Source organism: Coprinopsis cinerea (assembly GCF_000182895.1).
Source record: "Coprinopsis cinerea okayama7#130 chromosome 4 map unlocalized cont3.4, whole genome shotgun sequence".
In the NCBI taxonomy this organism is placed as follows: Eukaryota; Fungi; Basidiomycota; class Agaricomycetes; order Agaricales; family Psathyrellaceae; genus Coprinopsis; species Coprinopsis cinerea.
The window spans coordinates 3,440,716-3,463,810 of record NW_003307541.1 but is presented as its reverse complement, the minus strand read 5'-3'; the positions used below and the strand labels follow the sequence as shown (position 1 = coordinate 3,463,810).

Sequence of the window (23,095 nt, the reverse complement as noted above, 5' to 3'; positions counted from 1 at the left end):
ATAGAGAAAAAGCTCAAGTCACATAGGGAATTTATAAACTCGGTCCAATTGGTTCACCTTACAGACATATACCAACTACGGGTCTACATATTCCAGGCCGTCATCATCGTCGGCCAAGGCGGCTGCGGACTCCTGAGCGAGATCAATCCAAGCTGACGCCTTGCCTACGCTAGAGCGAAGGTCGGCCAGGAGCCCCCTCAGTTTCTCCACCTGCTCCTTAACAACAGGCAGAGACGTCTCCGAGACAGATTTTGCGCCAAATTTGGTCTTCAGGTCTTTTTCTAGAGATGCCCAGTATGCCCAAAGGAGCGCACATGCCAGCGACGCCTCCTCAACACGATCAACACTACGTTTCTGATCTGAGACATATTGACGCGTAAATGGGGCCACCTATTCCCGGACCAGCATCGTGATCTCACCTTTGGCTAATCGATTGTGAATTCGCTCCATCAGGGCTACATCAACATTTCGTCTGGGAGCCGTCAGTCTCTCTGAGACGGCGACTCGACGCCTTTTGGCAGGGACTAGACATTCATGTCAACGGAGTTGCGGTAGAGGAGCTGTATTCAGATACCCACCGGCCGAACTTCTTGCCCTTCGAAGCGAAATCGGAGTCTCACTGTGGTCTGATTGCGCGTCGTCGCAGCTGTAATCGTAGAATGGGCGGGGCGCTTGACGCTTTCCAGAACCTGCACCTTGCTCATCTGTCATCGGCGTTAGGAATAGAAACAGAGAAGGGACCCACTCATGGAAGTGAGAGATCAAATGAGAGATCAAGGGAGGGATCTAGTGAGGGAACAGTATGGACGGACTCCCTTTTGCTCTAGTCTTTGTAGTAAATGGCGCATGCCAAATGGGCTTAAGGCTCTCACCATGACATGGAAACTGTGTGAAAATATGATCGACACTCAAAAACAGCCGAAGGCGGCTCTGCGCCCCAAACGCGAGTAAATACGGCATCATCCATCGTCTTGATCGTCGTCCGACTCCGCAGCTTCGTTGCCGTTCCCATCCCTCTCCCTCTGCGTGTCCACGCGATCCCGGCTAAGGGCTATCCACTCTCCGTTTGTCCTGACCACCTGTTTAAGACGTTGGACCGCATCCTTCAATGCCGTAACGGCCTCATCCATGTGCATGGGATAGGATGCCAGTCGTTCGACAAATGTATCTCCATGGACCTCCTCTAACTTATCCTCCAACTCGCACCAGGCCTCGTCCAGCTGCACCAAGGCAGACACTGCCTTGTCCATCTCCCTTTCCAGCCTTTTCTGATCTGCATTGAGGTCAGTTCTGCTTAGCTTCCCAAAGTCTGCCTCTTACCAACTGCTATGACATCGAGTATGCGCTTGCAAAGGTCATTTGTCCCGCTGCCAGCGGTATTTTGGGGGTACTCAATCTCTGTGCGCACCACAACGCGGACCTTGTTGTGCGTTGTGACGGTTGTCACTGCCGCGTCGCTTTGCTGCCTAGATCGCTTGAGCATAATGGCTTCCGAAACGTCAGCACTAATTGGATATCATATTTCCAGTTCCAAAGCCTTTTACCTGAGATGGGGTCGGTCGTGATGGATGGGACAGCAGGCAGATGATACATCAACACGACCAGCCCTGCTCGCTTTTGTATAAATGATTCAAACTCCGATAGTTGTGGGCGCTTCCTGAATCCTAATTGCTGATGCAATTGTCTTGGCCTTTACCTTGAGGGGTCAGCGGTGCATTACGAAGTGTGGCCGAGCGCGTTCATCTCTTTTTCTCCTGGGAAGACTACAACAACAAATTAAAGGGCTTTCTGAATGGTTCTAAATTGACGCTTGCAACGTCGATTACTGTCTTGAATGGCGAGAAGGATGTTGATCAACTTCTCCACGTTCGGAATCAGCTCCCTTATACTGTCGGAGTCATCTGGGTCCATCGCCTCTGATGCCACATCGTCCAGACGTCTTCTCAGGTCGTCTGCTTCGTAGAATGCCAGGCGAAGATTGAAAGACTTTGATCGATGCTCTGGAACGAGTTCAGCAAGGGAGGCATGGGTGGAAGTACTATAGGGAGCTAACCATCCTACCTGCGCGGAGCTCTCTGTACACTCTTGTTTTTTCTACTTCCATTGGCGGGGCTTGATTTGGTTGGGGTGCACTTATTGGGTCACTCAGGAGCAGACTCTCTTTTATGTCAAAAACGGTCCCCAATACAAGACGTTGACACGCCCCATCTATTTTGAGGAGACGTCGGCGAACCCATTAAAGTAGATATCACTGAGGTGAACAAACTTCGGAAGGGCAGGAGGCCTAAAGTAGGGAACCTGCTCCAGTACACTATGCCGAAAGAAGTGGGCAATACAGAAGCGATCCCCATGCACTGAAGGAACGCCGTGGGGAAATATCCCAGCTGGGAAGAGCACGACAGTCCCTGGCTCATACATCACCCGCACGTCAATACCCTTAATCTCCAAGACCCCGCCGCGGTACGATCCCCCAGCATACAGCAAGTCATAACTGCTTGGATGACTTCCCGCATCGGTATGGAAGGGAGATTCGCGATTGACGATGACCGATATGGCGGTAAAGGGTGTGCTCCAATGCCTGAGGACTGATTTCAATAACTTGCGATTTTCCACATTGTCGATGTGACCTGATCCAAGGTTGGCGAGAGCGTCCAAACCTGCCTGGAACAGCGCAGGGTGTACCAACGCTAAGATGCCGCCCAAAACGGCTAGGCTCTCAGACATCAGTTTGATGAAGTCAAGGCCCCCTTGCTTTGGATTTTTGAAACTGGCCGATGGGTCGAACGGACCGTCCTATTCAGGGTCAGGATGGGAATTGCAGAAGTTCACATTCACTCACGAGATGTCCTTGCATGGGCCACGCGGAGGCGTACGTTGCTACGCCGCTCCTGAAGGTCCCCGACTGAGATTCGGAGAAGAGTGAAGGGTGTGCCCGAAAGTTCTTTTGATTTGTATCGGGGTCAATCACAAGTGCCGGCGGGTCTGGAGCAGTCGAAAGCCACTCGATAGCGTAAGATATCTCATCCTAAGTAAAAAAATAAGTATCGACTAGTTACAGGCAAATCAGAGGCTGAGAAACCTGTCGGTCGACTGAAATAACACCCGGGAGATACCATGCCAAAACAACCTCTTTGGCGTCGCGTACGCAGAAAGGTTCGTCCGTGATTTCCAAGTTGCCGTCAGGCTTGGTACTTGAAATTCCTGGCATTTTGTCACGAAGAGCTTTTTCCCGGTCAGCAGCGACTAATTTCTTCCCCCCCTTGGAAGCCTTTGTGTACTCGCTGAGCGACCATTTCACTTGCTCTGAGTTGACCAAAGTTAGCATTAGGGCTACTAGAGCCAAAGATTGGCGTACTGGGATTCCTAAAAGCCGCGAACGTTACGTCGGCAATTAGTTCGCATTCGGTTTGCAGCTTGAGGTCAAGCTCCTTTGGAGGAATTGGTTTAGGCGCGTTGGGGTCGTTTTTGAAACGTAGGAGATCTTGAAGATAGAGTGCTAGGGGAAAGAGCAGCTTGTTGGCGCCAGCGGGGAGAGGAGGTTTGTCGAAGTTCATTTGGCCACGAAAGCAGTAAGTGATGACTCCGAGGGACGAGCGTCTCAGAAACTATCCGCGTAAGGTCAAAAACCCATGGAATTTATGCCAAAATGAAGTCTTATCTAATTCTCCATTTGATTAGAGAAGAGCCTGCCCATTTCAGTAGCAACGGCGGTGAGAGTGTCTATCCTTTTCCGCCGGGCTACCAAGTCATCATCCATCCCCGCGATTACCTCGTCAAAGATGTTTCTGCGGTGAGATAACTTGTTCCGGTGGAGCCTGCGCATTGCGTAAGACCATTCCCTAGCCGGAAACCAGGATTCCAAAATCTGTTTGGCGCCTAAAAGGTCCAGCCTCATTCCTTCCGGTGTTTCGCACTTCAGCACGGACGGCACCCACGGCGGTTGAAGTGCATGATGTGCGGGCCCCAAAGCCAGTCGAAGAGAACCATCAAAGACCATGTTGCATGTGATGTTCGATGAGAAGACCAACTTCGCAATGGCTTCAAAGAGGCCAGGGCTCCAGGGCAGGCATGAAGACGTGTCCATGATTGCAACCACGCGTAGCATCTCTTCCTAAATAATCATCGTAATCAGCGGCGAGGAAAGAAAAAAAGAACGAAGGGTAAAATTAAACTTTACCACTTCCAGTCGCAAGCAACTCGAAACCAGCACCCGCTGCTCGTCGGGTAGTTGGACACTACATGCCCAATTCAAAGAATTCCGCACGCGCTCAACGATGTAAGCTAGCATTCGCGGCAAGACCTCGGCGCTTGGAGCCGAGATGTCCATCATGGCTGAATTCAGGTTTCTTGGGTGTGGGTTGGAACTAACTATTCTCTTCATAAGCGGTCATCTGCATAATCCCGTTGGTCACACCCACCGTCAATTTCGTGAGGAAGCCAACTACTGTCAACCAAACCGTTCAGCGCTGAAATGCGCTCAGTCTCCCGATCTTGAGCCTCCAGCTCGGCATCCACACAGTCCAGGAAGCGCTGGATTTGGGACTCGAGCGTGGATAGTTGTGATGGCGTCAAGAACAGCGCACGATCCTCGACTTCGAGAGGTTGAGGGGGGGGGGTTGAGAGCGCTTGGAATCCATCCAAGATCCCAAAAGATCTTCCAACAAGATCATGCGCGGGCGTTGACCATCCACCCACCACGACCTGACGTCATTCCCTACAAGGTCTTCCATGTCTGGATCCCAGTCAACCAGACAGGCGTCCAACTGATCTACATCAGGGTCGTTGAAATGCAGAAAGAGGGCAAGCACCCTATACAGCGAGCGCGGAGCAAGGTCAAGCGATGGAAATCGCAATGCAGCGCAGCCTATGAGGACGACGGATTGCGTCTACAGAGCTCCCCTTTCGTGAGTAGGAGAATATCAAATTCCAGGAGGAAATACCCTACCAGCTCGTTCGAGATACATTTACTGAAGTGACCTGCCTCTTGAGTTGACATCCCAGCTCGGCGGCGGACGAACGCGTGAATTGAGCATAACACCCGCTTTGAAAGATACTCCAAAGCAGAACGAAAGTCATCCGACGAAAGGTTCTGTATGAGAGAGGAGAATGGAAACAGGAGTTTTGAGCCTGGTGGGGACATGATGGAAATGAAGGCGCGCAAGATGGAGGGTTATCAATCCTCTAACATCAACGCGACCCAGCGGTCTTAAGGTCGGGACGCATCATGGCAATGGATAACGGTCGTGCGGATGAGGACCACCTCGCGGCATCATGCATCATGCGCAGCCCTAGATCGAGCCGAGCAAAGGAAACTATTGCTACCGAGCTTGTGATTCAACGTTCAACATCGGCTGCAATGTGAGGACTTCACACGGTCGTGGGAATAGGTGAAAGTCCTGGATTGTATGTAACCTCGCGAAACGGATTGCGCGCACGATCGAGAAACGAGGTCGATGAATGCGCTTCACAGGGTAGCATTAATAACAACAGGAAGTGAGAGATGCAATTAATTATGAGAAGTTGTCGACATCTCCTGAAACAAGATTCTCAACCTCTGTTCGTGACTTTTCGAAGGCTGAGCGGGCTTCAGCTGCTAATAGCCTCCATGTTTCAGCTTGCCTGTGAGCATATGCTCGATGGCCCGGCATTCCTTCTGTCATTTGGGCCCAACCAAGGCAGACGTCAGCTTTAAAATCAAAGAACCGACACACCCAATCCATCTCCGCCTTCAACAGCACGTATTCTTCCTCCCATCTGTCGAGTCTACTGCGGGAACGTAACCAGTTCACGCGATACACTACCCCCATCGTCAGTCATGTTCTTAAATTGAGACCATGAAGGCACTTACGTTCCTCGAGATATGGCGAATTTGAAGAGTCTCCCTGAACATCGACTCCCCAGATCCACGACAAGCGGCTCTTCGTCTGCCCGGGCTCGTTGGGTCGGTAGATTGCCGTTATAGCGCGGGTGTCCTCCTTGACGATGGGCTTAAATCGTGCAAGAGTATCGGTGGTCGCCCCAAGCCTTTGTAAAGCCCAGCGAGCCTGTTCGTAGACACGTATAGACAATCGAATTGCTTGGTTGGCGGCTTTAACGGCGGCATACCCTCTAGTTTTCTGCTTCTTCCCATCTGCCAGTCGGATGTTTGAGCGGTAAAGGTAGGACTTGTGACCTATTTCCGTTCGAATGGCTTCCAGAGCATCATTGGCTTGGGCAACCCTCAGTTTGATTTCCTTTCGGCTAGCGCTCTTCATCAAGGCAGGGAGGCGATCAAACGATGAAGGCAGGGGGATATCCAGATCCTCCGGGTCGGGCACATCTGTAAACGGATTGTCTTCATCATCTTCCAAGAGGATGGACTCGCAATCTTGATCCTCGTCGTCAATGTCCGCCGTGATCTCGGGGGGGTTGAGATACCGATACTGGTCGAGATTAACATCTGGAAAGAGGATTTGGGTGGAGGTGCAGAATGAGGATATCTCTGAATGTAGAGCTTCCCTCTTCTTTGCCAACTCCAGCTCCTGAGTGGCGGTGCGAAGGCTTTCACGCGGAAGGGATCGACGGAAAGCTTTGAGTTGCAGTCTGGACAAGACAGATTAGGGACCCGCATTTCTAGACATGATATGAGGACACTCAACTGAGATTCTTGAATCTTGAAACCGGTTGTTAACCAGGAGGTAACCCCCACCCCAGTGTTCTGATTTTGCTCCTTGACCATGAGTTTGTGCTGGACCTTTGCTCGTGAGGGAGCTGAGACATTTGGCATGAGCTCGAGGTAAGATGGCTTCAAGTTTGTACAAATAAACCTACGTTTGTCCAACGAAACGTTCAATATATCCATCTCCTCCACATCATGAACTCGTTTACTGTGAGCCTTATCCAGCGCATGTTGCCAGATTGCTCTTTGAGACGAAGATGCTGTCTGGTCGAGGAGCTCGAAGGCTTCTCTTGCCTTTGCAATTTCGCGGACTGATCTCGCAAACATGGCGGGGATGGAAACCACTTGAAGAGGTCAGCGTCTACAGTGGTCTCAGGGATCTGATGTAACTTACTTAGATTGAGCATTTTCTTCCAGTTACTATCAGCAATGAAAGCATCTAGCACCTCCGTTCGATGGGCTAGGGACATGGTCTGAGTGGGTCTAGAGGCCTCGTTCAACACGGACCAAAGAGCTTCAAGGATCTCCCCCGATGTGTAACCAATGCCCTTGATGAACATGGGGGAGTATCTAGCGTAACATTTCTCTTGATGACCGTGCACATGAAACTGGCCAATTCCAAAGGTGACGACGAGGTCTGAGGGAAGGGTGAGGTACGGGCCAGCCTCGAATCGCTTTTTGAGATTGCGACAGTACTGGCAGTTAATGTCATAAAGGAGGATCAACCTCTTCATTTTGTCCGCGCTTGTGGTCTTGATGCTGTTGCTTAATCCATAGTCCATATACATTTGTCTATGCGGAAATTGGGGGTAAGTTTACCAAGGGTTGCATCATGGAAGGTTGGAAGGTACTTACCGCTCCCCTCGGTGGAAGTTCACCACGCTTGCTGGAACGAAGCATCCATGTCTCGAGCAAGCAAACGCCCCAACGCCGGTGACATCGCAGCCTTTAGTGGTTTTTGATTTGTCCTCAACTGCTCTATGCTCATGACATGTTGGAATCTAGGCCCATAGGTAGGTAGCAGACCACAGGTGAATAGTCGATGTTATGACGTACCTCCTTCTCCTCGCTTGTGACCCTAAGGTGCTTCTCATAGCGCGTGCGTTCAACCAGATAGCCCTCCCCATTCTTGAACCAAACGTCGTCAGCATTCTTTTGTTCCCGATGAAGGAGACTGAAGTTCCCATCGGCTGCGAGAGTTATCCCGTACTTCCACTGTTCTTCATCTTCCTCCCATCCCTCAGGGAGATTCTTCCCAGGCTGCGGGCATGCTGCGCAGAACAGCGCCATTCCTCCCTCCTGAGGGGTAGCTTGAGTGTGGGCAAGGCCATATCTCTTCATCTCCTTCAGCTTTCTCCATTGGCGACCACATCGTAGGCCCTCCCTGTATCGATTCTTTGACGGCTCTTAGCAATGACATGACACTGAAACAGTCCACTGAAGCTTACCGGCGCTTGCTTTGGAAAGACTTCGTTGGTGAGTCGGCGAAGTTTGGAATAAAAATGAAATGCTGATGTATAGCATTCAAGGTTCTCTAGGAGGTATGTGTCCATCACTGAGAAGGTGAATACTGTTCTGACGTCCTTCTGCGTCGCAGGATAAAACCCCATTCGCAGCAACTGGATGTCATCGTCGGGGGAGTTCTCGCAGTCACAGAACACAAATGGAATTTGGTGGATTCCATTTGTGTGAACCACAACCAAGGTCTTTGAGTCTCCGAGGTGGGATCCCTCCGGCTTGGCCCCGAAGGTGCAATCGTCGTCGCTGCCGCTGGTCGATGGTGGTGGGCTTGAGCCTTCGGTGGCCATGCTAGAGCACAATCTATTGGGACAGAGAGAGACTTGAAGGCCTGTTTTCCAAAGCCAAGATGGGCTGAAGTGTTCGCCTTTCCATATCTCGACCCGGTGAAAGGGATTGGACCAATGTTGGGTTCTGCAACAAGACCCACAGAGGGCAGGCCTTCCCAGACAATCTTTGCATCGCCAGATATCCCCCTTGTCCGCCCCGCATACTGCACAAACCAGGTCGCAGAACTCTCCCGACACAATTTCGTCCAAATAAAGGGTTTGCTTGTGCTCCAGCCAGTATCGCATGTAATCGTTGGGCGACTGTCATTAGAGACTGTGAGTCGTCGTTGAAAGACAATGGTCTACACTTACATTGACAGTCTTTGTCTCAAGCTGTGCCACATCAAATGGTATGAAGAGGTCCTCATCTACCCAGTCATCCGTTGGTGAAGTATCCATCAACAGATCCCCCAGGTGCGCCATTTTGCGTCGTTTTGACTCCGACTTTGATCTTGACCCTCCTGACCTTTTGGACGATGGGGTTCGGTTCTTGTCAGGAACTAGGATTAGCTTCGGTGTACCAGGGCCCTTGCGATGAATTTTTACCCTGAACGACTTGACTGGGTCATCGCGCTCGCAGACATGTCGCTTGCTGTACCCTTTAGGTGGCATTTTAGAGAGGGATGTGACGATACCAGACAAGAAGAAATCTATCAGCCTTATATAGCCGCCTATCTGTTGTACACAACTCCGTATGGGTATGGAGTTGTCATGGTTCTTGAGTCCTCGGTGGTTCGTGCAGGGCCTGACTGCACATAGGCAGTGGGGTCTTGCTGACGCCATTCCTTCTGGAAATCAAGTTCCTCCCGAAAATACTTGCGCGAAAAGGTGGAGTACCCGACTAACGCATATGAGAGCATATCTTCAATCAGATGGACATGCCCCCGAATCTCGGCCGTCATTTCCCGAGCCTTAACGTACAGAGGACCTCGAGCGCTTCCTTCGGCGCTTAAAATTATGTCTTCCTGTTCTTGCGCCAAGTTGTACATGCTGTTGTATTTTTCGACCTCTGAGTCGATGTCTTGAATTCGCCGGGACTTAAGATACTGAATTGAGATATTCCTGAGCTCCTGGAACCGATTTGCCGACGTCATCAACCGGAATTTCGTTTGAAGATCCTGTAGCTTGCGATATTGGGGTACCAGTTGAGGTGCCAGCCAATCCGGAAGGGACTTTCGACTTATGTCACGAAGAGGTGGGACCTCTGGTCTTCCACTGAGAACCCAAATGGGACCCTTTCGGTTTCTGAAAGTTGACAACATGAGAGGCAGTCCACACCATGTTATGAACTTCCGCCCACCGATGGTAATACTGCCTCGAGGCGCGTCGTTTCGCTTCCTGTACCTCTTCTTTAGTGTGGTATTTTCGCGGTCTACCGGCAGCTAATAGAAGATCTGGGTCTTTCTTCTTCGATGTTCTGCTAGCAAGGATTTTGTGGCGGTTACTAGATGGAAATTAATAGAGAATCAATAATTGAAAGCTTTGTGACTCTCAAGCAACTGTACCGTTGATAATACTCTCTATTTTTTAGTCGCTTGGCCTCCTGGCGTTCACTTTCGGTCGCGTATTTACTTGGACGCGCCATTGAGAGAGGGGCTCCAAGAGTGACAGCGGTATATAGGGAATGGCAGGAGGGAAGGGGGCGCGAAGCGGCGAGCCATAGTGCGCGTATGATTCACATTTATGGTTTTTGATAAAAATTCCGTTTCAGACCAAAACTCTTTTCTTGCCTCCCCTTCGATATGTTGGGAGAAGATACTTTCGAAAAGCATACTATACTTTCGAAACGCATACCTTGAGGTCTCTGGTACGTTGTTCAACTCAAGTGTGGGCTATAGAGGCCCATTCCTCTACAACACCACCGTGCTAGACACTCCCTTGACCTTTCCGACCTTTTCGGAGCAGACCAAAATAGTTAAACACTCGAGGAATGGAATCGAACCTCGGTGGGTTTATTCAAATTGGGATACCAGCCATGTATGCTAAGATGCTCAAGCGGAACTCCCCGCTGAGACACTGGCAAAGTAACGTAAGTCTGGTTGGGAAACATATAAAGGGATTGTTATGGGGATGGGCGCGGGCACCCCAGTACCCCAGTTTGCACTCATTGATTATTCCCGAGCCATGTCGACTTATCATTCGAGCTCAGACGAAGAGCAGGTTCAGCAATCAGGCTACACCTTTAAACCCTCCCAGCAATCGTTCCTCCGCGAGAAGCTCGACGGATATGTTGGGGCGGAGAAGAAAAAACGTAGCAAGTACGTGAAGAAGGTGGCCAATCATTTGCAGAAGGAGATAGAGGAGTCGTCGGGAAACGAGATGACGCAAGATGAGTTTCGTAGATTGAAAGAGGCAAGTGGAAGGTCCATTATGACATCAATTGGCCAAGGAAAATACTCAACGCGTACCCCCAGGCTGTTCGCCTTTGGTTTCAACATCATTCAGGTCCTCAGAAGAAACTCAAAGAAGTATGGGATTGCCGTTGGAACTCACGATTAGTCTTCATGAGGCTAAACGCGGCCAAGATAAAGGCTTTGGCTCATCGCATGGTCGGCGGAGAGGTGGATGTTGACCAATTCTTGGACGACTGGGACAGAGGGGAGGTAGATGATTTCGATGGGGAGCATGGGAAAGGTAGAAACCCCAAGACGAAAGGAAAGAAGGGAGGTGAAGACGACTGGTTTTTCAACCATTATCAGGCAGCAGCAAGCCTCCTTATCAATGGACTCTCCGAGAAAGAGAAAGCCCACTACGCTGCAGTTGCAGAGAAGTGGAAGAAGCAAGGACCTCCAGAAGAGCAACAGAGCAAGTAAGTACCTCGTCCATCGTCCATTTCAAAGCTCATGCTGTGACAGACTGGCAGATAAGGCGGCGACAAAGAAGGCCTACTCTTTTGCGAAGTTTGTGGATAAACAGCTCAATGGTGTGGCGGTCATGTTGCTAGGTTGGAGAGGTGAAGATGGCAAGCCTACCGCCGTCAAAGTGGAGTTCACAGAGGAGCTGGGCAGGGGCCCCAATTTCATCGACGTCCATCAAAAGAAGATCGAGGCATTGTTCAGAGACTTCAAGGCGCATGTCTGGAAGCTGTATAACGACGACAGCGACGCGGAGGAAGACGATTGGGTCAAAACTAAGAACATCAAGAAGCCCATCATGGTGATGAAAACCAACGATTACGGGGAGCCCTTCCTTCCCAACCCCAATACCAGGAAAGTCGGCGAGCAACGGGGGGATTGGTACGGTCATGCCTTGCGATCCTTCTTCATCTACCACTATGGTGAGTGCTTCACCCCCTCGACTGAACAGTGTCTAATCAAGAGGAATGTAGCGTGTTCCTCGAACATCAGCCCTGATCACGTACGTTTCCCCTGGTCCAAACTCGAAGAGAACAAGAGGGCCTTCATCAAGCCTGGGTTCATGCCCGACAACTATCTGGATTTGCTCAAGGAGCCTTCGGACATGAAGGTTTCCGCCCGAGTCCAGGTTTTTGATTATCTTTATGAGCGTCAGCGGGAGGCAAGGGAGGTCCCATCCAAAGCGAACCAACAGACTTTCGAGATATCTGCATATGTCGACAGATGGGGCGAGCTTCAGACCAGGGCGCCTAGGAAAAAAAAAGCCAATGAAACTGATCCTAATAACAGTGACCTGGAGTTGGAGCTCTTCATCAACAGGATGCAAAAGGAGGACTCAACGGCAGGGAGAAGAGAAGGAGAACGGACAATGCAGGGACCTAGGAAGGGCAAGAGCGGTGTTCGACATGATCGAAGTCAGGATTCCGATCCGGGAACGAAGAAGCCTGCCCAGTCTCGCCCGATCAATGAGGGGCAGCCTTCAACTGCCAAAACCCCGTTCCAACTTAGATTTGCGAGGTGGAACGACCATGAAAGTGTCAACGGCGGAGATGGGGATCGGAATGACGGACACAATGGGGGGGTTCCAGGCGATGGCTGGTTGAGGTCGGATGATGACGATGATGATGATGATGAGTTTGGCGGTGAAGGGGATCGTGATGAGCCGGAAGATGGTGGCATGGGGTCGGATGATCCAGATCAGGATCGTGATGACGACTTTGGCGGCGAAGGGGATCGTGACGAGCCGGAAGATGGTGGCATGGGGTCGGATGATCCAGAGCAGGATCGTGATGACGACTTTGGTGGTGAAGGGGATCGTGACGAGCCGGAAGATGGTGGCATGGGGTCGGATGATCCAGATCAGGATCATGATGATGATCTTGGTGGAGATGGGGATCATGATGAAGAGGACGACTCTGACACCGGTGGGGGCCGAGATATCGACCAATTGGAGGACGACTACCAGGGTAGACGTACTCGCTCGAGATCACGGGCTCGAGACCTGTTGGAGGAAGGCGCAAGCGAGGGCGATGAAGATCAGCCGTCTAGCTTCAAAGGCGTCAGAACCAGACGTCAGCGCCGCGAGGGCATGGATCCTAAGTCAATCTCTGCAGAAGAAGGGTTGCGGACGACCAGGAATCGACGGGCTGCTGCTAACCCAGATAATTCGAAACCTGTCGGCAAGAGGAAGGCTGATCAACCAGTCGCATCAGGGAGCCCATCGAAGCGCAGGCGGCTTGAACCCTCCGCTCAGTCAAGGTCATCAAGTCCCAAGAAACCAGCTCCGACAAACAAGAAGGCCGCACCCCTTCCTCGGACTCCTCAGAGAAAGGCTGCTGTAAATGGAAGGAAAGATGGTGCATTGCCCAAGAAGAGGGTCCCTGGACGTCGATGAGTGTGAAGAACTCGTATCGTTTGTGTAAACATGATTGATTAATATTAGTAACTGATATACATCACGCGCTACTGATTTTGGGTATTGCGCTCTTCCTGATCCTGAGCAATTGTGAGACTCCCAATGGGATGGAACTCGCCCCGAACGCCCGTGGTTGAACCTTGGTGAGGTTGTTGGAATTTGTTGCTGCTGATCGTGAGTCCCCCGACTGCGTTGACCCCCCCGTTGTAAGCACTCCGATCATTGGGTGTGTTTCGAGTCAGCTCCAAAGTAGGTTGTTGAATGTGGTTTTGTGGGTGATACTTAAACTTGCCGCCGCTGATGTTTCCCCAGTCAGACAGACTCTCGCCATCGGCAGCACTCGTCGACGACCTTCCACCCCTCGAGCCTCGGTCATCGAGCATTTGCATCTGGTGGATCATATCTGGGGTAGTGCCGACGGAGGAGTGGGCTATCATTTCGATAAAACTTGCACGTTGAACTGGGGATGGTTGGAGCTCATGGGGAAGATCCATTTGGGTGCGATGCACCTCGGAGATGATGGGTTGGAGGGGGTTGATATCTGCGTTGGCGGAGCGATCTGAATGGAACGTTTGGTCGGGATGAGTGAAATTCCGATGGTGGAAGCTCATGGCACTGGAGTTTGGAGTCTGACCCTGGGAGACATAGCTGTTTATCGAGCTCGCTGTCGAGGCTGGCATCGACATCGAGGCCATTCGCAAACCTGTTGAGGGCGCTGCCCTCGTAAAATTGACGCTGAGGGAGGTCGATCTGGGATAACTGTTGGGAGGCTGGGTATCTGAGAGGGCTGGGTGTGGGGCTTGCTGACGAAGGGTGGTTGTAGACTGTTCTGCACCTTGCTGAACCTGGGTTGATCCCACTACTGTAGGCGGTAGGGGAACTAACAGGGTCGAATCTGGGATTCGTCGAAGTCCATGAACCTCCAGCAGCCTTTCAACGACGCCGTTCAGAAGTTTGAGGTTTGATCGGTAGTCCTCAAGCTTCTTCTCACGCTCTCTCTCCCGGGCCTCCAGCTCCGCCGTCTTCTGCTGTTCAGCCTTCAGATCTTGACGTAGCTCGTCGAGAGACCGGATTGCTTCGTTCAAGCGCTTCTCCAGGACTGGAACCGCCTTCTCGGTGTTTTGGTTGCGCTCGAATGCTCGCGTAATGGTCGAAACCTTGGATTCCAATTGGCGGATCGTCGCGCCTTGTAGGTGAGATTTGACCGTCAATGCGTGCAGGGTTTCAGCGACGGAAGTCTGGGTAAGTTCAGATGCTGAGAAAGGCGCCACCCTTGACCAGCGTTCGTCATTAGATGAGCCAGAAGAAGCTTGCGCAGCATTAGCAGCGGTTTTCTGAGACCAGGTGAGTATCTCATCTTGGAAATTTCTGAGTCTATCCTCACCTTTGAAGTCTGTTTGTTAGATGATGTTTTTTTCGATCCTTGTTGAGTGTTCTGGTCGAACCATCAGTGTCATCGTGTCAGTGAAGCTGATGCGAAGTCACCAACCTTCCCAACTGCACGACTCCCCAACCCCTCGTCGTCGCTGGAGTTGCTCGGCTGATACGACGCGTCATCGTCATTGTCTCTGTCGAGGAACTGTCCGCGGTTGGGAGCTGTTCCAGTGGCGTGATGGTGCTCTTGGGTGGAGTGAGATGGGAATGGTCGTTTGGGCACAGCGTTCTTGGCGGGTGGATCGGCCGCTGGTTTGAAGACGGTCGACGCGGGGGCATTGGCGACGGTAACTGCGGCATCGATTTGTCTAGAGACAGTGCTGTTCTGGGATGGAGGCGGCGCGGTCGTCACTGCCGTCGGTTTGGCCTCGATGTGTCTAGAGACAGGTGCGGTCGTCACTGCCGTCGGTTTGGCCTCGATGTGTCTAGAGACAGGTGCGGTCGTCACTGCCGTCAGTTTGGCAATCGTTGGCAATGTCTGGACGGAATTTACGAGGGCCTTAGACAAAGGTGAGTGGGCGCGCGCGCAGATTTTGGGACAATCTCACCGTAGGGGGGGTCGCTTTCCGCTTTGCTTTTCGGGCTTTGACGCGATCTCCAGAGTCACTTGAGGTGCTCGATTCAGAGCCACTGTCCGAGGAATAAGGGTTGGTGGTGATGCTCTGTCCAATTTGACCAGTCCTTCCCTTCCCCTCATTCAGCCCTGCAACAACCATCATGAACTCGCGGCTTTGATCAGACTCAGCGCTGGGCTGCGAAGTTAGGCCATTCGTCTTCACTGTCGTTGTTGGTCTCGGTCGTGGTCTGGGCTTGGGAGGGCCATCTCCACCCTTCGCCTGTGGTTTCTCGAGCTTCTCTGCAGCTTTCTCCCCCTTCACTGTCGCCGCCTTTCCCCTTTCCCCTTCGCCCTGTCCCTGTCGCGCCTCCAAACTGTCAATTTCGCTTTTCTTCTTCTTCGTTGTCTGAGGCTGCCCCTCGAATGCCACCTTTGCGTTTGTCAGTCTGTTTTCCCCTAACGCCTACAGAAATCCACCTACCTTGCGCTTCGAGGACTTTTTCTTCAGGTTATCGCCATGGGTGTCGGCTTTCAATTTTCGGAAAAAGGTTAGGTCGAGTGTTTCGGGTAATCCATCCCAATCTGCGACAGCGGGGGAGGCGATGTGTTTAAACCATTCCCGTATCGCAGAAGGTAGCGCCTCCTTGCTCCAGCCGAGCCGGTTCCAAGACTCAAACACTTTTTCCTGTGAATATAAGAAGACTCTACCATCAGCTGGCAATGGAATGGTCACGACGTACCGTGAGGTCCAGCAACTCCTGCTTTTTTGTTACGTCTTGTCTTCCTCTCCTCCAAGCGCTTGCCTCCTCCACCAATGCGGTCAACCGTTCTATACCAGCAACAATATCCGGCGGCGGCGTAGCCTTTCGTTCTCTAGAGCGAGCTTCATTGTTGGAAGGGGCTAACGCTTTGGTTTTTGCGTCTTTATTCGACATCGGTACGCTGGCTGTACGCCGAGAGAGACTGAGAGGTTGGGCAACGAAGGTCGACGAGAGCGCCCCGCGCGGCCAACGCGACTTTTAAGATCTCTTACCGCGATTAAATGATACACGTGATGCCATCACCGCGCAAGAGCTCAAAATTCGTTTAAGTATTATCGAGGATCGGTTCTGGATTGCCTGACGACTCAATCATCCCCCGCGATATTGCACCTACGGAATTTTACAGGAAATGGACGATTTCTCTGGCAAAGAGGCATCAAAGCCAAGTGCGTACCTTCAACTGATGTTTCTTAGTCTCCGAAATTATTGTTGTTAAAACCTTTGGACCATCCAGAATCCAGAGCAAGACCCCCAGCGAAGACTCGAGCGTTATCGCTCGCAAAATTTCGGAATGTGCTGTTCGAGTCGGACTCGGATGATCCTGGATCGACCGTGGGTCCCATGGCACCGGTGCCTTCGGCGGTTCCTGCCTCAAAGGGGTTAGCCGATAAGGAGCATGCGAGGGGCTGGGAAAACGGTAAGAGGGAAGTCATCATCTGACTACTCGCCTGACGATGTCATCCTTTAGCCGAGGAGAGCAGCATCAACAAAAGGTCTGGGCTTACAAGTACGTGCTTGCATCGAAATTGGGTCGTCTGGCGACTCACGTCCGGCATGTTTTGCAGCTAACTTGGATCGAAAACGGAGGTGGGGCCGCACAGAGGACGCGCCAATGGAGTTGAAAAAGTTCAAACATGAGGGTGGCGATGATGGGGAGGAGGGGGAGGAGGATGAGGGTGTCGTGCGGCAGCCCGCGTGGGAGGGCGACGCGGATGTCACGAGCCAGCCAGCTGCTGAAGATGACGATGGTGCTAGCCAGTTCGAGGGTGACGGCGCAATTGTTCCTGACCACCACGAGGGTTCCAACCACCCGGACTCAGGCGACGGCACCTCTGATGTTGGTCATAATGAAAGCAGTACCGAGAACGGCGACGTCTCAGGGGGCCCGCAACAAATCGACACGACCGATTCCAACGTCACCAGTTCTCTTTCTAGGCCTGAGAAACATCCACAGGTTCGCATTTCGGTCAACTTCACACGCCTTCTGCAGCAGAAGATTCAGAAGCAAGTGCGCGCCCTCAAATGGATCCAGCAAGAACAGGCCATGATGCGGGGCACCCTTGTTGCGTTGAGGGATGATATGAAAGCCGAGCTAGACCACCTGCGCACCCTCCCAAAGTAAAAGTTGGTAGATATGTCAATGTTATTGCTTTCTATTACATTGGTCCCCCCGGCCCTTACAAAGAAAGACGTAAATTAAGTCCAGAGAAGGGCATGAAAAAATCCTGGCTGATCTACTATCTCTTAATTCAAGATGCTTTGCATTATTCAACGAGAACTACATTGTGTTATTGCTTACAGCTGAATGTATCTCGTCGTCCATGGTGATGCTCTTAGCGATTTCGTGAATACGGTCCGCTATATCGTTAATCATCCTCCTCCTCCCCTCCGCGGCACCTCGTTCAATCCGCTCGCTGGCTCTCAGAGCCTGTTCCATTCTAGCATTTTGTCTGTGACAAGCTTCCAGCGCTTCTCTCCGCCCTTCTACGAGCCTTCGTGCTCCATCGACCTGCTCCTGCATGGCTAATGTGGTATAAGAACAATGGGGCCGTATTCACATAATTGCGTACTCACCCAGAAGGACTTTGAACATGCCGAACACAACCTCCATCTCCTCTCGAATTAGTAGAGTATCTTGTCGAGAGCGCGCAATATCAGTTAGATGGGTTTGTCAGGTGGCGAGATCAGTCCTTACCTGTCATTGGATTGAGTAGAGACGAAGATTATGGGGAATACAGGCTGCTAGCAATTTGTAGTCGAGGGACCCTGCCAAGGTCACGGTGGAAATGTTGACAGTGACAGAGCGTGATCAATGATCATGGTACCTCAAACGCGCGGACCCTGGGCACACTTTTGACCTTGCCAAAGTAAGAGCTACTTGAACGCTACAAGAGTCCTCTATAGGTACAATTATGAGGGATACAGTAGCCCTAATTTGCTACATCGGCCAAGGGTTCTGAGAGCGCTGGACTGCGCTGAATCATCGTCCACCAATCTGGTCCGAAGTTCGCTTTCTGCCATCTTCACAATTCGCGACATAGCCATCCACCTTTTTCTTGTCCTGACAGCCTCTGGTGGCAAATGTTAGTGCAGACCGGCTGGGAGAGGGATGTACTCACCAGCCATGACTCGAAGGTTCTCTGCTTGCAATTTGACCAACGTTTTGTCGAGCTCATTAAGGGTGGAAGTGTTCCTTTCTCCGTTGGTTTGGACTTTCTCAACGAGAGCTCTGGCTTGCTTAAGACCTGATGGTATCAAGAGTTAGTGTTTTGTGGTAATCGAGATCAGGATGCCTCACCCTCCCAAAGCTTCCCATCGAGACCAGCCGTTCCCGGAGAGGCGTCTTCCAATTCCGCAAGGTGGGCGTTCAACCGACTGTATTCCGCGAGCACCAAGGGAATCTCGTGAACAGGGGTGTAGAACTGGCTCATCAACATATGCTCGAGGTAATGGCTGTGGAAACTGCAGAAATCCATGCCAAAATCGCTGTTAAAGCAAGAGTTGCACGCTGGGTAGTCGTGCAATGGATTCCCTCGAGGGCCTTCTTCACAGTCGTTGCAGTCATCCCTGATACTGCCAGTCCGGTCCAAACTTGCCCACTCCCGCCAAAGCCCAAGATCTGCTTCAGTTTCAAACGCCCTCCGAATGCCCTCGTGGCCAGAGTACTTGGTGGAAAGTAGAGCCTCCATGTGCAGTGTGGATAAAACGAAATGCTGGATAAGATGTGGTCAGTTTAAATCTCACTAGCGTCTGGATCTGGGATATTCCCACGAATGACCAATATAATTCCATAGCTCATACTAGCCGCCTCTCCAGTCTGTTCCATCGTTTCCCATCAACGTCCATGGATCCTGAGCTCCCTCCCGCCATAGATCCGCAACCCGCCATGCACATGCCATCAACGTCCATGGATCCTGAGCTCCCTCCCGCCATAGATCCGCAACCCGCCATGCACATGCCCGATGTTCCCCTGATGGACGCGCACCTTGAAGATTACCGCCTCTGCCTCGAGGTAGAGAGGATCATTTCGTTGCTGTCGCGCCTGAAGCTATGGTTTGGGGGTTTCTCACCAAGTCTTGGTAGCCTCTCATATTGACCTTCTTTCAGGGAACAAGAGCGTCAGCGTTTAAGCGAGATAGACAGCCAACTCAATGCGCTTCGGGGATCTGTTGACTGTCGCGATATGGATGTCGCCCTCTCAAGCCTGAAGCATCAAAATTCAGTCAACATGGCTGGAGCTACTGAGCTGGCCGCAAGCTTGTCTGTCATTGCATCCACCCGCGCTGGCTTGGGGAATCGAATGCCTGCTATCATAGGCAGGATGTGGGATTCGGAAGGGGATGGGTCAGTCGGGGGGGGGAGGCATTGTGGGCTTCGGCTAACGGGTCCGCACTGGTCGATGGGCTTTCTAGGAGAGTCGCGGGATGAAAGGAAGATGATGTGCCGAGACGACATGATGCGGGTGCTGGATAATGACATGAAGGAGATTTTGGATCAGGTCAAGGGAGGTCAACCATTTGACACTCATCACGTTTCCGAACAACTTTCGACTGCCGTCTCAAGGCTTCGCTCAGAGTGGGATAGTTTCAATATAGATAGCACATTGTTGGCTTAGTTGCGGAACACAACTGCGCCAGAACTGAAATCTATGCATGTGGAACGCGTTCTTTTGTAACAGGGAACCCGACGTGACTTCCTCGTTTTCCTTCCTCATTCAGAGTGTGCTCTACATGTTCAGGGGGGCATTATTACCCTTGTAAACAGGAGTAGCGTTGAGTTGGAGCACGAGGAGGACGATGTGGTTGTGCTTGTTGTATGCTGTATATGACAGGCAATGGAGGTGAGACAATGACATCACCGTGAGGCAGCCAAGAAGTTCGGAAGCACAGGGGGCTTCTGGCGAGGACCTTCGCGTCCGCTCCCCGCAAGTCACCGAACCCGGACCGAAACCGAGTCGTATGATCGCCGATGATCGCCGAACCCGGACTAGAGCGCTGATTGACGTTGGAATCCCCAAGGGCAACCCCAATACCTTCCTTCAACATCCAAGGTGAGCATCAATGCAAGCGCTCTGGGATTTGAGATTGACCTCCTCTGTTTCGAAAAAAAAATAGAGAATATACTCTACCAATGTTTGTCTCCTTCCTCGGCTTTTCCAGTTCCTCTCCGCTGGCGCAAATAGTCAATCTCGGAACCCTCAGCATGACGGCGGAGAGGAGAGCCAATGTCATCTCCTCCTTCCTCGAGAAATGTTGCGAGAAGTTTGACATGGGTGGTCAAAGCCGCCCCCGTTCCGAATACAACCCCAACATACACTATGTCTTTGACCTCTTGCCGTACGACCCCCCCCAGCCTCTGGCAACCATCAGTGATGAAGCTCGCCAGGACCAGTTCCGCTCTCTTCAGTCGCGTATCTCGATGGTGTCCAGTCGGCTCAAGACCCTTGAGGGTCGCATACAGCCAGGCGAGAAGGCAGCGTCCCTGTGGCATCGGGCTTATTGCGAATCTTATGCGCTCTACGCCCTTGCTTGTGAATGTGACGCAGAGGCCTTCCTTCACCTTCAAGAAGAAATTCTCCGATTAGAGAATGCCGTCGCGGACTTGGAGATCCGATTTCACCACCTGGCTTTGACGAGGGCTTGGAAGGAATAGCCTGGGGACATGGACATATGTTCTGCAAGAGCACATTTCCGCGTCTGCATGTTCTTGCTCTTGGTACTTTTACAAGTGGTCTCCTTTTTTTTCCTTTTTGGTATCTATAAAACCAGGCTTCCATCCCCTTCCCTGCTCATTTCTCCTTCCTTCCTGTAATCATGGTCTGGCCTGATGGGTAGACAAACTATACGTCGGATTGGATCATGTATGTACCAGGATTAGGCTTGGGCAGGTCGAATTGGATCATGTATGTACGTGTGGGCGTAAGTTGGGTGAGGTGAGACCGGTTAAGTTCCATCCCTCATATCCCAGCGGAGGTACCTGTAGATTCAAGCTCGCTCAGCTGGGACATAAGGCCTGTGCGACCTTCCCGCCACCGATGTCCCAGCTGGGAGACACATTGCTTGAACTTGGTCAGTGTTTACCGCGCATAAAGATACCTCAATTGGGTATTGAGTACAATGATGAATAACAATGATGATTAAACCATTACATACCTCGCGTCGCCTCTTGCCTGATGTCCCAAGGTCGAGGCTTCCAAATTTTGAGGGTGAGCCCACATGTTCCAGCTGGGCTCGTTCAATTTTTGAGGCTCCCCAGCTGGGAACATGCGACCTTGGGAGATCACGCACAGGTTGAATGTTCCAGCTGGGCTCGTTCAATTTTTGAGGCTCCCCAGCTGGAACATGCGACCTTGGGAGATCACGCACAGGTTGAATGTTCCAGCTGGGCTCGTTCAATTTTTGAGGCTCCCCAGCTGGAACATGCGACCTTGGGAGATCACGCACAGGTCGAATGTTCCAGCGTCGAAGGAGGATTCGTCGTAGCGGGAGCGCCCTGTCTGCTGCGTCCATGCGGTGATTTACTGCGGGTGGCGACGACGCGAAATTGTCAAGTCGAAGAATATGCAGTGCTGTTTCGTCTATGACGATGTCGAAGAAAAGGGAGAGTTTGATGTTGAAATTAGGATGAACTTATTGGGCTAGTTCAATTATTGAGGCTCCCCAGCTGGAACATGCGACCTTGGGATGTCAAGCACAAGTCGCATGTTCCAGCTGGGTTTGTTCAATTTTTGAGGCTCCCCAGCTGGGACATGCGACATGTGTGTGATCTCCCAACCTGGGACACCGTATCTAAATCAATCCCTCTCTGTCAGACTCTACGCTCGATTATGAGATGCTGAATGCCCGGAACTTACCCAAGGTTGCATAATGTCCCAGCTGGGGCTGTCCCATTTCCCCCTACCCTGTATTACTGCAACACTCACTGTCCCTTGCTGAGGATGCTCAGCCGAAGTCGTCATTGCCGACCTGCTGCTTGAACTTAGCATTTACAGCCATTACATGCTTCGCGTCGCCTCTAGATTTCAAGTTCAAGGTTACGGGTCTTGAGCTTCACAAGCTACAAATCCTAGGGGGTCCCGTTGGCATGGGCTATCCCGCTGGGACATCAAAACTGTACATATTGGGTGCTAGGCAGCTGGGACATGGATATAGTGCATTTATTAACCCATGTCAAATGTCCCAGCTGTGTAGTCCAAATTTCTAGGACTACCCAGCTGGGACATGGATATAGTGCATTTATTAACCCATGTCAAATGTCCCAGCTGTGTAGTCCAAAATTCTAGGACTACCCAGCTGGGACATGGATATAGTGCATTTATTAACCCATGTCAAATGTCCCAGCTGTGTAGTCCAAATTTCTAGGACTACCCAGCTGGGACATTGGTCATACGCGTGATCTACCAGCGCAAATGCAATGTTCCAGTTGGGCTTTGAGCTTGAACAACAAACATATTCCTGGGAGTTTAACGTTGGCACCTGCGGATTAACTCGATGTTCCAGCTGGGGGGCGAGCGTGGGCAGCAACGAACTCCAGGGAATTCGAACAACAAACCTATTCCTGCGAGTTCAATGTTGGCACCAGTGGATTAACCCAATGTTCCAGCTGGGCGGAGAGCTTGGGCAGCAAACAACTTCTGGGTATTCCACATCGCCGTGGGCAGCCCGGCTGGGACATCAAAACAGTACATTGTGTGGGTAGGCAGCTGCGACATGGATACAATGTTTTTATTAAATCCAGCTGGTCCCGCTAGAGCATCGGAATAGGGTATTTTGAATTCACTCTGGTACAT

The 23,095-nt window shown here is 51.5% G+C and overlaps 12 protein-coding genes across 12 annotated transcripts; 3 read left to right on the top strand and 9 right to left on the bottom strand.

Annotated features, from left to right (window-relative positions):
• Positions 1 to 75: 75 nt before the first annotated feature.
• Positions 76 to 711, bottom strand: CC1G_14518 (hypothetical protein; the record flags this gene model as incomplete). Its single annotated transcript, XM_001836776.1, has 3 exons — positions 76 to 359; positions 420 to 524; positions 579 to 711. The coding sequence occupies 3 exons, from the start codon at positions 709 to 711 to the stop codon at positions 76 to 78; spliced, it is 522 nt and encodes a 173-aa protein (XP_001836828.1).
• Positions 712 to 959: 248 nt separating this feature from the next.
• Positions 960 to 1,483, bottom strand: CC1G_14517 (hypothetical protein; the record flags this gene model as incomplete). The annotated part of the gene is made up of 2 exons (XM_002911472.1): positions 960 to 1,273; positions 1,321 to 1,483. The coding sequence occupies 2 exons, from the start codon at positions 1,481 to 1,483 to the stop codon at positions 960 to 962; spliced, it is 477 nt and encodes a 158-aa protein (XP_002911518.1).
• Positions 1,484 to 2,208: 725 nt separating this feature from the next.
• On the bottom strand, positions 2,209 to 3,554 carry CC1G_14516 (hypothetical protein; the record flags this gene model as incomplete). Its single annotated transcript, XM_002911471.1, has 4 exons — positions 2,209 to 2,793; positions 2,840 to 3,025; positions 3,080 to 3,303; positions 3,356 to 3,554. The coding sequence occupies 4 exons, from the start codon at positions 3,552 to 3,554 to the stop codon at positions 2,209 to 2,211; spliced, it is 1,194 nt and encodes a 397-aa protein (XP_002911517.1).
• Positions 3,555 to 5,510: 1,956 nt separating this feature from the next.
• Positions 5,511 to 9,117, bottom strand: CC1G_04139 (hypothetical protein; the record flags this gene model as incomplete). The annotated part of the gene is made up of 9 exons (XM_001836774.2): positions 5,511 to 5,797; positions 5,849 to 6,582; positions 6,639 to 6,750; positions 6,811 to 7,002; positions 7,053 to 7,450; positions 7,514 to 7,659; positions 7,715 to 8,053; positions 8,107 to 8,766; positions 8,818 to 9,117. 9 exons carry the CDS (start codon positions 9,115 to 9,117, stop codon positions 5,511 to 5,513), a joined length of 3,168 nt encoding a protein of 1,055 aa, XP_001836826.2.
• Positions 9,118 to 9,176: 59 nt separating this feature from the next.
• CC1G_14515 (hypothetical protein) lies at positions 9,177 to 10,090 on the bottom strand (the record flags this gene model as incomplete). The annotated part of the gene is made up of 3 exons (XM_002911470.1): positions 9,177 to 9,750; positions 9,806 to 9,949; positions 10,011 to 10,090. The coding sequence occupies 3 exons, from the start codon at positions 10,088 to 10,090 to the stop codon at positions 9,177 to 9,179; spliced, it is 798 nt and encodes a 265-aa protein (XP_002911516.1).
• Positions 10,091 to 10,629: 539 nt separating this feature from the next.
• Positions 10,630 to 13,254, top strand: CC1G_04138 (hypothetical protein; the record flags this gene model as incomplete). The annotated part of the gene is made up of 3 exons (XM_001836773.2): positions 10,630 to 10,843; positions 10,951 to 11,314; positions 11,361 to 13,254. The coding sequence occupies 3 exons, from the start codon at positions 10,630 to 10,632 to the stop codon at positions 13,252 to 13,254; spliced, it is 2,472 nt and encodes an 823-aa protein (XP_001836825.2).
• A 68-nt stretch (positions 13,255 to 13,322) lies between these two features.
• Positions 13,323 to 16,200, bottom strand: CC1G_04137 (hypothetical protein; the record flags this gene model as incomplete). The annotated part of the gene is made up of 6 exons (XM_001836772.1): positions 13,323 to 14,609; positions 14,660 to 14,710; positions 14,765 to 15,208; positions 15,258 to 15,695; positions 15,747 to 15,950; positions 16,006 to 16,200. The coding sequence occupies 6 exons, from the start codon at positions 16,198 to 16,200 to the stop codon at positions 13,323 to 13,325; spliced, it is 2,619 nt and encodes an 872-aa protein (XP_001836824.1).
• Positions 16,201 to 16,647: 447 nt separating this feature from the next.
• On the top strand, positions 16,648 to 17,428 carry CC1G_04136 (hypothetical protein; the record flags this gene model as incomplete). Its single annotated transcript, XM_001836771.2, has 3 exons — positions 16,648 to 16,723; positions 16,775 to 16,813; positions 16,872 to 17,428. 3 exons carry the CDS (start codon positions 16,648 to 16,650, stop codon positions 17,426 to 17,428), a joined length of 672 nt encoding a protein of 223 aa, XP_001836823.2.
• Positions 17,429 to 17,584: 156 nt separating this feature from the next.
• On the bottom strand, positions 17,585 to 17,899 carry CC1G_14514 (hypothetical protein; the record flags this gene model as incomplete). Its single annotated transcript, XM_002911469.1, has 2 exons — positions 17,585 to 17,829; positions 17,881 to 17,899. The coding sequence occupies 2 exons, from the start codon at positions 17,897 to 17,899 to the stop codon at positions 17,585 to 17,587; spliced, it is 264 nt and encodes an 87-aa protein (XP_002911515.1).
• A 317-nt stretch (positions 17,900 to 18,216) lies between these two features.
• Positions 18,217 to 18,995, bottom strand: CC1G_04135 (hypothetical protein; the record flags this gene model as incomplete). Its single annotated transcript, XM_001836770.2, has 3 exons — positions 18,217 to 18,377; positions 18,426 to 18,551; positions 18,605 to 18,995. The coding sequence occupies 3 exons, from the start codon at positions 18,993 to 18,995 to the stop codon at positions 18,217 to 18,219; spliced, it is 678 nt and encodes a 225-aa protein (XP_001836822.2).
• A 155-nt stretch (positions 18,996 to 19,150) lies between these two features.
• CC1G_04134 (hypothetical protein) lies at positions 19,151 to 20,958 on the top strand (the record flags this gene model as incomplete). The annotated part of the gene is made up of 5 exons (XM_001836769.2): positions 19,151 to 19,359; positions 19,414 to 19,650; positions 20,071 to 20,119; positions 20,175 to 20,356; positions 20,421 to 20,958. The coding sequence occupies 5 exons, from the start codon at positions 19,151 to 19,153 to the stop codon at positions 20,956 to 20,958; spliced, it is 1,215 nt and encodes a 404-aa protein (XP_001836821.2).
• Positions 20,959 to 21,262: 304 nt separating this feature from the next.
• Positions 21,263 to 22,196, bottom strand: CC1G_14513 (hypothetical protein; the record flags this gene model as incomplete). The annotated part of the gene is made up of 3 exons (XM_002911468.1): positions 21,263 to 21,349; positions 21,459 to 21,826; positions 22,160 to 22,196. The coding sequence occupies 3 exons, from the start codon at positions 22,194 to 22,196 to the stop codon at positions 21,263 to 21,265; spliced, it is 492 nt and encodes a 163-aa protein (XP_002911514.1).
• Between the last annotated feature and the right edge of the window lie 899 nt (positions 22,197 to 23,095).